At 60.7% G+C, this 14,494-nt stretch overlaps 1 protein-coding gene across 16 annotated transcripts in view; it reads left to right on the top strand.

Moving 5' to 3' along the window:
• The window catches only part of SH3BP2 (SH3 domain binding protein 2), a 43,627-nt gene that overhangs the window by 6,351 nt on the left and 22,782 nt on the right, over positions 1-14,494 (top strand). For 5 of the 16 annotated variants that reach the window (XM_078367667.1, XM_078367659.1, XM_078367669.1 and 2 more), the window contains exon 2: positions 9,564-9,610. The exons of 7 other annotated variants lie outside the window; for them this stretch is intronic. Coding sequence is in view for 3 of the 9 variants with exons in the window: in XM_078367656.1 (XP_078223782.1) it covers positions 12,220-12,302 (83 nt within the window). In the remaining 6 variants the exon portion in view is untranslated. Of the gene's footprint in view, positions 1-9,563; positions 9,611-12,081; positions 12,303-14,494 lie in introns of those variants that run through there. 4 more of the 16 variants (XM_078367666.1, XM_078367656.1, XM_078367657.1 and 1 more) reach the window with 1 other exon arrangement.

Raw genomic sequence — 14,494 nt, 5'->3', positions numbered from 1 at the left:
GGAGCAGGATGAGGGGCCAGGCTGAGGGCTCAGGCCACCTGAAAGACACCCTGGGAACAGGGAGCGGGGCTGGAGAGGTAGGGCCCTAGGGCCTGGCGGGGTTTCCAGCAGGGGCTGGCTTCTGTTTTCAAAGCTTACTCTGGGGTCTGGAGATCACTGGCGAACACACACCCTCCCAGCAGTGGCCACGAGGAGACATACCATGAGGAGCTTGGCTGGGGGCTGCTGCAGAGGCTGGGTGGGAGTGGAAGAGGTGACGTGACCAGGATGGGGTTGGCGATCCCTGTACGCAGGCTACTGGGGATGAAAGCGGGGAGAGAAGCAGACTGGTGAGATTGGGGTGGCATTGGGTCCTGGTGATACTGACTCCCCTGCTCGGTTCCCTTCCTCTTTGGCTGGTTTTTCTGGCTGAGAGCAGCACAGTCCAGGGCTGCCTCCCTGGAGAGGGAAAGGGCATATCCAATCACTCCTGAGGCTGTGTCTCCAGAGTGTCCACTGAGCTGTGCCACCTCCCTGCCTGGTGCAGCCTGCCTGCCTCTACCTGATGTGCCCTGCCTGCCCCATGGCCGCTCCCCAGCCAGGAGGAGTCCTTAGGGGTGGACACGGGGGCTGGGGAGGCTTGCTTACAGGCTCTGCTGACACCAGAAGCCCCCTGCCCCCAGAGCCTTACTGCTGCCCAAGCATTAAGTGGAGGTGCTTGTCCTGTAACCCCCCCCCGGGCCGGTGATGGGCCAGGTGGCTTCACCTGGGTGCTCTAGGGAGGCCATCTCGGGCTCCTGTGTCAGGGGTAGGTGCAGGGAGGCTGGGCAGACAGAGGAGCTCAGGTCTCCGGGCTCCCACAGGTCTAGGGCTGTGGTGGTTAGGGGACCTGACTAGAGCTGCTCACCCCTCCAAGGAAGGACCTGGCCTGGGGCCCTGTCCCCAGGGAGCAGTAGGGGCACTGGGAGTGTCTTGGGGTGACCTGGCCTGGGACAGAAGGCCAGGCAGGAGTTTGCAGGCGGGCAACAGCACGAGGAGCTCCTGGAACAGCCTGACAGCACCTAGCGAGGGAGAGCACGTGCTGGGCCTTGAGCCCTGAGGCTGAGCAGAGCTGCCTCTGAGGAGGCTGCAGCAGAAAGGCTGGGACCAGCTGGCTCTGGGGGAGGAAGGGGCTGGGGTGTGGCCAGCCTGGCCTTGGGAAGGGAGGCAGGACTGCTGCATGGTTGGGGGCAGAGAGGAGGAGGAGGAGAGGAGGAGGAGGAGACCCTGATCTGGACCCCCCCATCCTGACTGCCAAGGACCCAGGCCAGACTGCAGGGGCCCAGGGAGCCTGGGGAGAGGCTGGGGGCTGGGCGCCTTTCCCGACAGCCAGGGCCCACTGCCAGACCCTTGTCCTCACTGGGCCTCCCAACAGTGGAGCATTGTGAGGGACCTGGGAACGTTCAGGTCACCCAGGCCCCCTCTGGGCCACGCTGAGAGTGAGGACAGGAGCCAGCGACCATGAGTCATCGCGTGCCCTGCCCAGGCCCTGAGGCTCTGGGGTTCCCAGGCTGAGGAGGAACACGCAGCTCCCGGTTCCCCAGCCTGGGGTCTGGCCCATCCTTCTTCCTGCTTTCTGCCCTCTGTCAGCACCTCTTCCTGTGGCCTCCCCCTGGCTCCTAGGCCTTCCTGCATCTCCCTGCCCCTGTCCGGCCAGAGACCCGGGCCTAGCAGTGGCTGCGGCCTGCTGTCCCACCCCCACTGCCCGCCCCAGCCTCAGCAGAGGGGCTGGCCTGTCACCGGGAGCCCTCCTGTGCTGGCCTGTGAGTGGCCCCAGGAGGAAGCCAGTGCAGGGACCACGCCCAGCCTGGACCATGAACCTCCTGAGGCCAACCTAAAATTTACTAAGGAATATAAAGTGACAGAAAGCAGAAGGAATAAAATAATCAACCCAGAGAGTACAGACTAACCACACCCAAGAAAAACCATCTTTGAAAATAGTTCAAAAATATTAGCCAGGCACGGTGGCTCCCGCCTGTAATCCCAGCACTTTGGGAGGCCAGGGCAGGCAGATCGCTTTAAGTCTGGAGTTCAAGACCAGCCTGACCAACATGGTGAAACCTCGGCTCTACTAAAAGTACAAAAATAAGCAGGGCATGTTGGTGCATGCTTGTAATCCCAGCTACTCGGGAGGCTGAAACATGAGAATTGCTTGAACCCGGGAGGCAGAGGTTGGAGGGAGCCAAGACTGTGCCACTGCACTCCAGCCCGGGTGACAGAGTGAGACGCTATCTCAAAAAAAAAGGGCGGGGTGGGGGTCGGGCAAGATGGCTCACTCTGTAATCCCAGCACTTTGGGAGCCTGAGGCAGGCATATCAGGAGTTCAAGACCAGCCTGGCCAACATGGTGAAACCCCGTCTCTGTTAAAAACACAAAATCAGCTGGGTTTGGTGGTGCACACCTGTAATCCCAGCTATGGGAGGCTGAGCAGGAGAATCACTTGAACCCAAGAGCCAGAGGTTGCAGTGAGCTGAGATCATACCACTGTACTCCAGCCTGGGCAGCAAAGTGAAACTGTTTCTCAAAAAATAAATAAATAAATAAATATATATATAAATGTATATATTTACATTAGGGAGAAAGGGACCACAGTGTGTGCACTAAGACTGAGGAAAGACCTAACCCTCAAGGGCTGAAATAAGTGGACAGACGGAAGGGACCCTGTTGTGCTGACTCAACTTTGGTGGGTCCCGTCCTGTGGCACCCACTGACAGACAGCGACGGGGTTCCTGGGTAAGCAAGGGCCCGAGGACCCCCAGTGGTGCACAGAGGAGCCATGATAGGGGTCACATCTGGTGACCTTAGGCCCCAGAGCCCTTTGCCCCAACCCAGGAGCTTGTCCAGGTGAAACGCTGTAAAGTGCCGGCTGAGCTGAGGCGCATGTTGGAGCTTCGTGGTTTCGTGCGGTCCAAGGAAGGCCACCAAGGCCACCACAGTACAAACAAGGTGATGAGTAAAAGAGACAGACAATGCAGGAGGCTCAGGCCACTTACTGCTACATGGTCCTGAGGCCTATCCTGGGGTACCCCAGCAGGTGGCTGCCCGCGTGCAGGGCTTGTGCTGCTGTCCACACAGGGTGCCCATCGTGGTGACTCTTGGCCTGTCCTGTCAACTCTGGGCAGGAGCAGTGGGGCTGGGTTTCTCTGACAGGCGCCCCTACTGCCTCCCACCTCAGCACGAGCCCCACGGCCTTGGCATGCCCACTCTGTTCCCTTGTTGTCACCGTGCCCTGTGCTGCGATCTGGGATAAGCAGGGTCCTCTCCACCTCCAGGGCCTGGGCCAAGAGCCCGTGGCAGAGTGCTTGGGAACGGTCTGGTTTGGTCCTGAGTCGTCTGCAAACAAGCTCAGATGGGGGATGAGGGAGCAAGGCTGGGATTGGAGCCCAGGTGTGAACGGTGCCTGGGCGGAGGAGCTCAGCCCAGGGAAGATCTGAGATGCCATCTGCCTCAGCTGGGCATGTGGCCTGGACTGGCAGTTCTAACTGTGACCCTCCTCTGTCTATCATGTCTGAAGGCATGTGCCTTCTCTTACCTGCAACCCCAGGGCCTTTGCACAAGCTGTGCCCTGTCTGAGACACTCTCCATATAATCCCATGCTTGGCTAACTCATGTGGAAGATTGCTCCCAGGACACTGGCAGATGTGTCAACGTGTCTGGGTGGAACAGATGTCACAAGGATGTGAGTCAGAGGTGGCTACCTCCCCAGCAGATTGGGAGTCCAGACAGAGGGTGACAGCAACTTGGATCCCGGGTGCAGGGTGTGGTGTTCGCCTCTGGGCGCAGTGCCCTGAGTGCCTCCCCTGCGCCCGATACCACGAGACTTAAGGCAGAGTGGGTCGACACTGCAAGAGAGACGGGGTTCGGCTGAGCAGCCCCCAGCACGCCTCCGGCTGAGCCCAGTGAGTAGGGGGGCTACCTTCTTCCACCCTGCCCCACCTTCCACTGTGCCCTGGTCCCCCTGCTCTCCGTTTCCTCAGCTGCCCGGTGGGTTCCAGGTCTCCCTCTGTCCTGGCACCGCGTGCTCCCGTTTCTCCTCCAAGTCTTTGTGGATGCGTGGACCGCAACCACTGTGCAGCCTCAGCACTGAGTCCTGGGTCCAGCAGCTCCTAGGATTGCCCAGTTACTCCTGGGGAAACTGAGGACTGGGGCTCTGTTTCTTTGCCAGAGCTTTCTCTGGGGTGAGCACCAGACCACTCTTTCTTCAAGGGAACCAGCAGCATCAAGCAGGACCCAGAAGGTGGCTGTGGCCTGGGAGAGCTTCCCAACCAGCCTCCCGGGACTGTTGGGATCAGTTTAAAACAGAAGCAGCCCCTAACTCCTCAATGGTGGGCTGGAGCCCCTCCTTCCCAGGGCCTTCCTGTCCTGCTGAGCTGAGCCCTGCGGTGGCTTCCTCCCTGAACACCACATGGCGTGGCCCACCCTGTGTCCCTGGTCTCCTACCCAGAGCCCTGTCCCCTCCGCAGATGCCAGGGCCCACCCCTGCTGTCCATGCGGGTTGGTGGGCTTCCTTCTGAGAGTGGGTCTAAGGCTTCTCCTCTCCTTCTTACCCTCCCCAGAGCCAGGCTCAGCAGGAAGTGCCTGGTGGGTCCTGCAGGGGCCGTAAGGCTTTTGGTGCACCCTCAGGTTGCATGGCAGGGCTCCAGGTGGACTGGCCACGCTGGCTGGATGGCCGAGCATTGTACCTCCCTCAGCCCGGAGGTCTTCATCAGGAGAGCAAAATGAGCAGTTGGTGATTGAGTGGGCACAGAGCTGGTACATTTGGCACACAGTAGACCTTTCTTGGGGGCTCTCTGCCCCTCCCTGGTCCAGTGGCGCAGCCTCCCATCACAAGAGGTGACTGTGGGCAGGGAAGCGCCCCCAACCTTCATGCCCACTATGCCTGAACTCTCTGCTCCTAAGTGGGCTGGCCTGAGGAGGGTGCCCGGGATATTTCCTACCTAAGCACACTCTCCGGGCCTGGAGCATCAGCAGCCAGGCTGGTGTGGGTGTGGGGTATCCCAGCCACGGCTGCTTTGCAGTGACGGCTGCTGCCCTTGCCTGTGGATGAGGATGCTGGGGCTGGGGAGGCCACCCTGGGGGCCTAGCCTCCGCTTGGTGGGCGCAGAGTCCCTGGAATGCCCCCCTCCTGCAGCCAGGGATCCCCTGAGACAGAAGAAGTGGGTGCCTGGGGCTGGCTAGATTGTGCAGTTCAGCACATGAGCCCGTGAGCTGGCCCCCGTGGAGAGCAGGGCTTCCAGCTAGCTGGGGTGTGGACCAGGTCTGTTCATGCTGTAGGAGGCACCTGGTGCCTGTGTCACGCTGTGTTCAGGCGCCAAGGACCTGGGGGACGGACATACAGAGCTCTCTCCCCGAGGAACTGACGTCAGGGGAGGGGCAGATAGCCCACGGACACACTGAAAATGGCACAGTATCTGGGGCTGCCGGGTGGGGGCCACCTCTCCAAGGAGCCAGCGGCGGGCCTTGCGGTGGACTGGGCCTGTGTTGGAGAACGGCCAGGGCGGTGCCTGCGGGTTGGGGTCCAGCCCAGGGGAGCGTGGTCTACAGGAGGGAACAGGGGGCAAGGGCAGGGCTGAGGAAGTGGAGGGTGGCGTTCCAGGTGGAGGGCACCGCTGCTGCCAAGTTGCAGAGAGGGAAGGGGTGCCACTGGGAATGTGGCCTGACTGTGCCGAGGGCCGTGGGGAGACGCATGTTCCTGAGGCCAGGTTCATGGTGGACGCTGAGCAGGACCGTTCTTCCCTTCCCTTGACGCCAGTGAAAGCCCAGCAGCCAGCCGCCCCACCCCCACTGCTCAGGTGAGGAAACTGAGGCTCAGAGTGGGCCACAAGGCCAGGAGGAGGGGACTGAGCCAGGCTTGTTCCCACCAAAGCCTGCATGCTGACCACGGCTCCATTCTGCCCACCAAGGTCACCTGCTTGGAGCGGCTCTCTCGTGTGGGAGCTGCTGGTGGGGGCAGGACTGCCGCCCCTCTTGGGACCCTGCTGGGTGGGGGCATCAGGGTGCCTGGGCTGGCTGCGTTTGGGGACAGTGAGCCCCTTTAGGCCAGGTGAGGCAGGGCCAGGCGGGGAGGAGGTGGGTCTTAGCCTTGGGTGGGAGCCAGGAGCTTGGGGGTGGTGGACCTGACCCACCCCACGCATCAGGACTCTGGAGAATTTTTTCTCGAGTGATTAAAAGGTGGAAACTTGGCCGGGCGCGGTGGCTCAAGCCTGTAATCCCAGCACTTTGGGAGGCTGAGGCGGGTGGATCACGAGGTCAAGAGATGGAGACCGTCCTGGTCAACATGGTGAAACCCCGTCTCTACTAAAAATATAAAAAATTAGCTGGGCACGGTGGCGCATGCCTGTAATCCCAGCTACTCGGGAGGCTGAGGCAGGAGAATTGTCTGAACCCAGGAGGTGGAGGTTGTGGTGAGCCAAGATCGCGCCATTGCACTCCAGCCTGGGTAACAAGAGCGAAACTCCATCTCAAAAAAAAAGGTGGAAACTTGACAGTGTTTGTGAAGAACTGAAGTGTGAATCCTGAGCTGCCTCTCTTGCTTGTGGTTTGAGGCCGGAGAGGGCTCCAGGCGAGCAGCAGTGCCAGCTGTGGCTTCCCCAGACCCTCCTTGCCTGGCATCCCCAGCCCCACCTCACCCTTACCACAGCCTCGCCACCCTCGGCGTGGAAGTTCACCCCGCCTCCTCCAGCCAGTGTGCTGCCCTGCCTGGCCAGAGCCCCAGGCAGTCCCAACTCCCATGCCCATCTCAAGAACCCTTGCTGGGGACAGAGACACCGGGCCTGGGAGAGGAAGGCCCAGTGGGGCATCCAGGGATTGAGAGCACTGCAGCTTCCCTCTGAGGACAGAGCTTGAGGGCCAGGCGTCCACTGGCCCTTGGCCTTGCCCTCTGAAGCCCAGGTGCCATGCGGGCAGCCGTGCCTTTGGGGGCCCTCTCTGCGCTTTTCTAAATTCCCTTTGTCCCTCACACACAGGAGTGGCCTCTCTCTGCCTCCACCCTGTTCCGCTCTGTGAAGCCCCTGGGGCTTCTGAGCCCTGAGCACACTGAGTCTTCCGGGAACACGGCCGACTCCAACACGCCAGCCTTTCCCTGTTTTGCAGCGAGCAGCCTCACGTACGTGCCCAGGGCCGGCCAGCAGCTTGTCTCACTGGGCAGAGGTCCCAGGGTGTGGAAGGGCCTCAGCTGCAGCTGTGCTGCACACCAGGTCTTTGAAAGCCTCTCTTGCTGAGAGTTTGATTAGCGCTGCCACAGTTTCTTCGCTCTGAGCTCTGCAGGGTGTGCTGGTAACAACCACGCCGGGGTCTGGCCTCGTGTGTGGACATGACAGTGAACCCATCTGTTTGTCCGTCTGTCCATCCCTTGGATCCTGCCATGGGCCAGGTGCCCACCTGGGCCTTGGGGATTCACTGGGACTTGGACCTGTGGGGAGTGCCAGGGACACATGGGGTGATGCTGGTGGCAGAACTGTGTCATTGACTTGCAGATTTCAGAGATTGCAAAGTTCTAGATGGTTCTGTCCTCAAAGGATGAGGGAGTACTTGGTTTCCATGTGAGGGTGACTGCAGGTACCAAGATGGAGCAAGTGCATGACAGGTCCAGTGTCAGGGCCCAGGGCAGGAGGGGAAAGCAGCGGCTGCACCCCATTCACTGGGACGGGGAACCAAGCTTGCTGCTGCACCGTGGTGGAAGCAAGGAAGGGCAGGCCAAAGGGAAGTACAAGATACCAGGAGGTGGGGCCAGCCAGCCTGGTGCGTGTGGGGCAGGCATGGCAGGTGAGGCTGGTGGACCCTGTGTGCAGGAGGGTGGGAGGTGGAGAGCCTAGCCTTCTGGAGGCTTTGGGCATCCATGGAGGCAAGCTCAGCAGTGCCCATCCAGCTGGACATGGCCTCGTGGAGCCTGTCTCTCCCCAACAGGCTCACTACACTTGGGATCAGACTAAGTGGAGCCTGCAGTTCATCCTGGGGAGGGACTCGGGTGAGTCCCGTGTGGATTCACTTCCTGGGGCTGCCTTAACAAAGCTCCACACAAGGGCCTGGAAGCCACAGAATGGACTCTCTCATGGTTCTGAAGGCCAGAAGTCCAAAGCTGAGGGGTCTACAGGGCCACACTGCCCTGGTGGCACTGAGGCAGCCCCTTCCTCCCCTCCCAGCTTCTGCTGGTGGCCAGCGATCCTCGGCGTCCTTGGCGTGTGGCCACATCCCTCCAGCCTGTTCTCTGTCCTTAAACGGCCCTTTCCAGCTTTCCAAACATCTCTTCTTTCTACTCCATCTCTCTTTTTTTTTTTTTTTTTTTTGAGATGGAGTCTTGTTCTGTCACCCAGGCTGGAGTGCAGTGGCACAACCTCAGCTCACCGCAACCTCCACCTCCCGGGTTCAGGCAATTCTCCTGCCTCAGCCTCCCGAATAGCTGGGACTACAGATGCACCACCACACCCAGCTAATTTTTGTGTTTTTCTAGAGATGTGGTTTCACCATGTTGGCCAGGATGGTGTCGATCTCTTGACCTCATGATCTGCCCACCTCAGCCTCCCAAAGTGCTGAGATTACGGGCATGCCACCATGCCCAGCTAAGTTTTGTATTTTTAGCAGAGATGAGGTTTCACCATGTTGGTAAGGCTGGTCTTGATCTCCTGACCTCGTGATCTGCCTGCCTCAGCCTCCCAAAGTGCTAGGATTATAGGCGTGAGCCACCGCGCCCGGCCCTCTACTCCATCTCTACAGGACAGTTGCCACGGGATTTAGGACCCACCTGGTCAATGCGGGATGCGCTGCCTAACTTCATTACCTCTGCTAAAACCCTTTTTCCAAATAAGGCTGTGCTCAAGTTCCAGGGATTAGGATGTGGACAAAGCTTCTGGGGCCACTACACCACGTGACCCCGACAGGGTCCTGCTTTCCAGGGTGCCCTCTTCCTCTGCCCCAGCTGGGTAGTGGCCAGTCTGAGTTCCCAGGAATCCTCCCTGTCCTGTGTCACGGGACAGCAATCAGAATGGGGCAGAGAGGGAAGGGGCTCCTGGCTGGGGAGAGCCTGGGCGGGTCCCAGAGCTGGCCTAGGAGTGGACCCAGGCCCTACGGGATGGGCTGAGCAAAACATCTTATTTTGAGAGCTTGAGATTTTCCCCAGTGGGGATGTCCACTTTCCCCCAGGCTCAGTGCCTGCCCACCCTCCCCAGGCTCAGTGTCCCCCACCTTTGCAGGCTCATTGCCCACCCTCCCTCCCCAGGCTTAGTGCCCTTCCTGAGCTCAGCAGACCCTCCTCAGCGTGTTCAGACCCTGAGCTGCTCCAGGCTGGGTACAGGGTCTCTGGGTGCCAGTCCCCATGCCGCTGACCCCTAGCTTCCTCTCTGAACCCCAGAGACACAGATGGCAGCAGGACTGGCCTCTTGTGCTGTGAACCTTGAGATGAGGCAGGTGCTATGAGGCAGGAGGTGCCAGGGCAGGACCAGCTCCGTGGTGGCTGCAGACATGACCCACTGTGTGGGTGTTTGCCTTACCCCTGAGTGGGCTGAGGGCCCCCAGAACCCAGTGAAAGCTCCCTCCCTCTTCTTTTTCAGGCTGACCCTTGGCCCTCTGCCTGCCCCGCCGGCTCCCACTTGCCCTGGTAAGTGCCTTGTGTCTGGCATGGTGGGAAGTCCCCATGTCTGGCAGTTTGAGGCACCAGCTCAGGGGCAGGGGAGCAGCTGCAATTTAAGAAGGATGGAGAGGGAGACCAGGGTGTCCACGGAGGCGGCCCCAGCCTTCCCCGCTGCACACACCCCCTGCTTGGATGCAGGCGTGGGGCCATCTCCATGGTTACCAGCACAGGGTAAAGGTCAAGGAATGGCCATTACCGAGGAGGGGAGCCCGAATGGCCTGGGTTTAGGAAGATGAATGGCAGTGTCATTAGCTACAGGGATGAAGAGGAGGTGGGAGGGCACTCGGAGGAGGGAGGGCCCAGAGAGGAGGGCTCAGTGAGGTCACCCAGCCACCCAGGACTCCCAGCTCCAGCTTCTGCAGGGATGAAGAGGAGGTGGGAGGGCACTCGGAGGAGGGAGGGCCCAGAGAGGAGGGCTCAGTACAGGTCACCCAGCTGCCCAGGACTCCCAGCTCCAGCTTCCTTCTGGGAAGCCAGGGTTGGGGAAGGGGCTGGTGTGGATTTGTCCCCCACCCCTGAGGGGTCCCCCTCACCTGGCCTGTTCCTCTCCTTTGGGCTGTGACCTACTCCCACCCCCTTGTAGCATCACGGCACTGGACGGGGTCCGGGATGGACCTGGGCTGGGGGTCAGGTGGGCCTTCTGCTCACTTCCACCTCTGTTTCGTTTATGAGTGCGGGGCTTTGGCGGAGCGAGGGCAGGGGCGAGCCTGGCTCCTGCTTCCAGCTCAGGCCTTGTCCGCCCTTGCATTTGCCTGTGGAGTAAGGGGTGGCGTGTTCCCGAAGCCCTGGCTGCCTCTGGGTTCTGTCATCCCTGAAGCTTTGCCTCGGCTACCTCGTTGCCTGTGGATTCCTCCCACCCTGGGGTGTGCTCACTCCATGCCCCTTCCTCCTGCGGCTCCCCCACCCTGTCCCCGTCCAGCAAACGTTTCCTCCTCCATCAAAGCCGGCCCCTCCTCTGGGAGCGTCCCCAGTCCAGCACCCACAGGGCCTGGCCCCTCCTCTGGACCCCACAGCCCCAACTCCGTCTGAGAACTGCCTGCCTCATCGTCCAGGCTGGGCTGTGGCCCGGGGGGTTCCTCATCTGCTGCTTGAGCTCAACCCTGCCGCAAGTGGGGAAGGAGAATGCGAAGACGCCCCACCCTATCTGTGCCCCCCTCGCTGCCCTCTGTGTCTGCTCTGGCCAGCCTTCTGCCGAAGGTGCCATCTGTCCTTGGCCACCAGAGGGCACAGAGGCTGGCACAGGCTGGGGAGGCCCCAGACCTAAAAGCTTAAACTCCTTACCCTCTGGGAGACGGTGGGAGCTCTGCAGCCCAAACGGGTCCCTGGGGGGCCTTGGCAGCAGAGCTGGGGCTGCAGACACAGCTGGGGAGACAGCCTGGGAACTGCCCTTTTTTTGGGGTGATCCAACACCTAGGCCGGTGGGACAGCTTGGGAGCCGCACGGCTGGTTATGGGAGCTGGGGCCCAGGCTTTGCTGTGAGCCTGGATTCAGGGGTGGGGCCCTAGGAAGCCTGGTGAGCAGGAGGAGGCCCTGCAGCTTCCCGGCCCTGTGCTCTGTGGCCTCTGGCACTCTCAAATCCTGCTGTGGGGGTGGCCCCAGGCCCCAGAAAGCCCCTTTCTCCAGCTGCCTCCACACGGGGGTCCTGTCCTCCCTGGGCGAGTTTTGGGAGGAGAGGCAGGGCGCTCAGCACCCAATGGCTTGGGTTGGAATCCGCATCCCCCGATTCCAGGCACTGGGCCTGGGCAGGGTGCTGGGCTTGGTCAGGGCGGAGCAGGCCTGGAAGGAGCAGAATTCTGAGCAGGCTCCAGGGCAAGGGCTGGTGATGCTTTGGCATTCAGAGCATAATGTGCTTTCTAGCAAACCAGATGTCAGCAGAGCTGGTGTGGGTGTGGGACATGGAAAGGCTGGGGGTGGGGTGGGAATTGAGAAATGCCAGAGCCCAGGCACGGTCCCTCAGTCCCTTGGTGTCAAAGGGCACAGAGGCGGCCACCTTGAAATTCACAGGACCGGTGCAAGACCTAACAGCCCTCTGTGTGGCCTCAGACGGCAGAGCAGGGCAGCAGCGGCCGCCCGGGCAGGGGGAGCGTGCTGGTAAGGTGACCCAATCCCTGCGTGCGGTGTAGATGCTGCCCTGTGCTGGGCCTGACACCCAGGGTGCACGTGGTTTCATGGATTGCTAGGGAGAAGCCCAGTCTGCAGAGGTGGCCCTGGGGAGGCAGCAGGGAGCTTCCTCCTGGGGATGCAGCTGGCCTTGCGCTGGAGCTGGACAGCTCTGCTCTGACCACAGTGTCGGGGGGCAGGAGCAGTGGCAGGTAGAGGTTACAACTGAGATTGTGGATGAGGGGCAGCCCCGGGCCCCAGGCAGCTTTCACGGGGTTGAAGGCAGGAAGTGCCGGCTACTTGGTTCTGCCCAGGGAGCCGGGAACAGGAAGTCCCCTGTGGGGAGGAAGCCGGGGCAGCCACAGGCCTCATGCAGCAGGAGTGAGCTGTGGGCGCAGCGTGCTGGGCAGCCAGAGGCATCAGGCCTCACATGTCTGGGAGATGCCGGCTGCCTGGGCTGGTGGGCCCTGAGCTGCATGGCCTCTCTGTGCCCCAGGACACCGGCACCCAGCAGGTCACCAGGAAGGAGGAGGGCCATGTGTTGGGTCAGCGCCATCAGGTCAGTCGGGTGGCCCTAGGACTGGGGGCTCGGGGGGTGGCACTGGCCTAGCACCTGAAGAACCAGTACGGGAGCCCCATGTGGGAGCCACAGCCTTCCTTGGGGCTGGCCAGAGTCCAACAGGACTTGGCCCTGGGCCTGCAAGAGGCAGCAGGCTCTGAGGAGAGGAGCCTCTGCCTGGCTTGAGAGGTCCCAGGGCTGAACAGGCCCAGGGGAGCCCAGGGAGGGCATGAGATGCTAGAATGCCCCTGCCCCGTCATGTGTGGCCAACAGGGAGGAGGGGGCAGCCTGCTGGGGTGGGGCCCAGGTCCGGCAAGCCCTCCCCCTGATAAGCCTATAGGGTGACCTTGGTGTTTGGGTCCTGAGTACATAAATGTGTGTGTGTTTCTGTGCGTGGGGGACGGAGAGAGCTGCACAAGGTCCCCGTCGCTCGCCTGGGGCATGCAGGAACCGGGCTGCCGGGCTGGGGTTGTGCTCATGGAGCCCAGGCTGTGCACCCTGCCCCTGGCCGGCAGCGCTCGCTGGCGTAGCTAGTTACTGGGTCTTTATGGGAAAATTTTGGTTTTGATTATGTTAACAGAAATGTTCTGGGAAGAGGAAGGAAAGAAGGGAAACTGAAAGAAAAGAGCCGACAGCTGCGGCGAGGCAGGGCTGCCGCGTCTGTACATCCCACCCTCGCCACCGGCCACCCACGGTGCGCCAGCTGGGCCCATGGACGTTACTGGCTGTGTGACTTTGGCCAAGTTTCTTTGCCAGTGACCTGGGGAGGACTCTGGATTGAACTTCAAGGTGTCGCGTGATGGTGCGGGGCAATCTCTGAGATTGGCACGCAGGAAGGGCCCAGAGCCCTCCCCCACAGGAGGGACCTCCATACCCATGTCTGTAAAACAGGACTGGAGTACGGAGCTCAGGCGGACCCCGTGCGGATTTAGTGAGCTGTGCGGTAGAACTTGGCACTGGGCCCTGGCAGCGCTGGGAGTGGAGGGGATGATTCTCACCTGTGCACAGGTTACAGGACCGAGGACCGCACGTGACGGCTCTCGTTGGTCGGTGGAGGCTGTGTGTGTGAATGCTTGCATATGCATGAGTGTGCGTGAATGTGTATGAATGCGTATATTCCTATATGTGTGGGTGAGTGTCCACATGTGAGTACATGAGTGTGTATGAGAACATGAGAGCAAGGGCATGTAGAATGATATGGATGGTGTGAGTGATAAGTGAACATGCGTGGGTGTGACAGCATGCACAGATGAGTGTGTGAATAAGTGCACAGGGTGACCGACCTGGGTTCTTCTCCCTTTGGGCTGGATCCCACCTTGCCCTCTGGGTCCCACAAATGGGACCAACCTGGTCACCACTAACAGTAAGTCCTTGACCCTGTGCTGGCTCCCTCGTCACAGCCAGGATGAGCCTGCAGGAGCCCAGCCTTCCTCCCCTGCCCTGCTCTCATTCAGGGGTTCACATCTGTGGGCATGTGCAACCTTCCACACATGAGCTATTCAGCTCATGTGCACGTCCCGTGTGAGTGTGAGTGCACCACCTGTGACATGAACTGGGTGTGCAGAGACACAGCACACATGAGGGCCTGCGCAGGCCATGACCATATATGCCTCGGGGCTCATGGGGCCCCAGGGTGGTAGGAGCCATAGAGCCTGTGTTAAGTGGAACCCAATGAGCTGTCTCTGTAGGACTGAGCGCTTTTCACCTGCCTGCTCTGCCCCCCACCCCAGCAGCCTAAGGCCTTGGGGTCACCTGAACCAATTGCAACTTTGAGAGGAGGTAGGGAGATGAGCACAGAAACAGAGACCTGGAGAATGTGTCCCAGGTGCCCCGCCTTCCCTAATGTGCACACGTGTGCGCACACACACGCTCAAATGCACACCCACATGTGTGCACACACGCAAAGATCACATACTTTCTGCATGGGATCATGGAGCCCAGCAGCCACCACCAGCCCATGTTTCCAGAGCCCTGCCCCAGAGAGCAGCTGCAGGGGTATCAGGGGACCCTGAGGTGTGGACTCCTCCATACCCACTTTACACTGGAGGAGGTGGGAGCTCAGTGGAAGAAGGACCTGGTGAGGATGTGAACTCAGGTCTTCAGACTCTCCCTCACAGCTCCCACCCATCTTAACTCTGCCGACATGGCAGCAGCATGGTGACAGGTCCCCACCAGGGCGTCTGCCTCTACAG

Source organism: Callithrix jacchus, chromosome 3 (assembly GCF_049354715.1).
Source record: "Callithrix jacchus isolate 240 chromosome 3, calJac240_pri, whole genome shotgun sequence".
Classification (NCBI taxonomy): Eukaryota; Metazoa; Chordata; class Mammalia; order Primates; family Cebidae; genus Callithrix; species Callithrix jacchus.
This window is presented reverse-complemented; position numbering and strand designations above follow the sequence as displayed.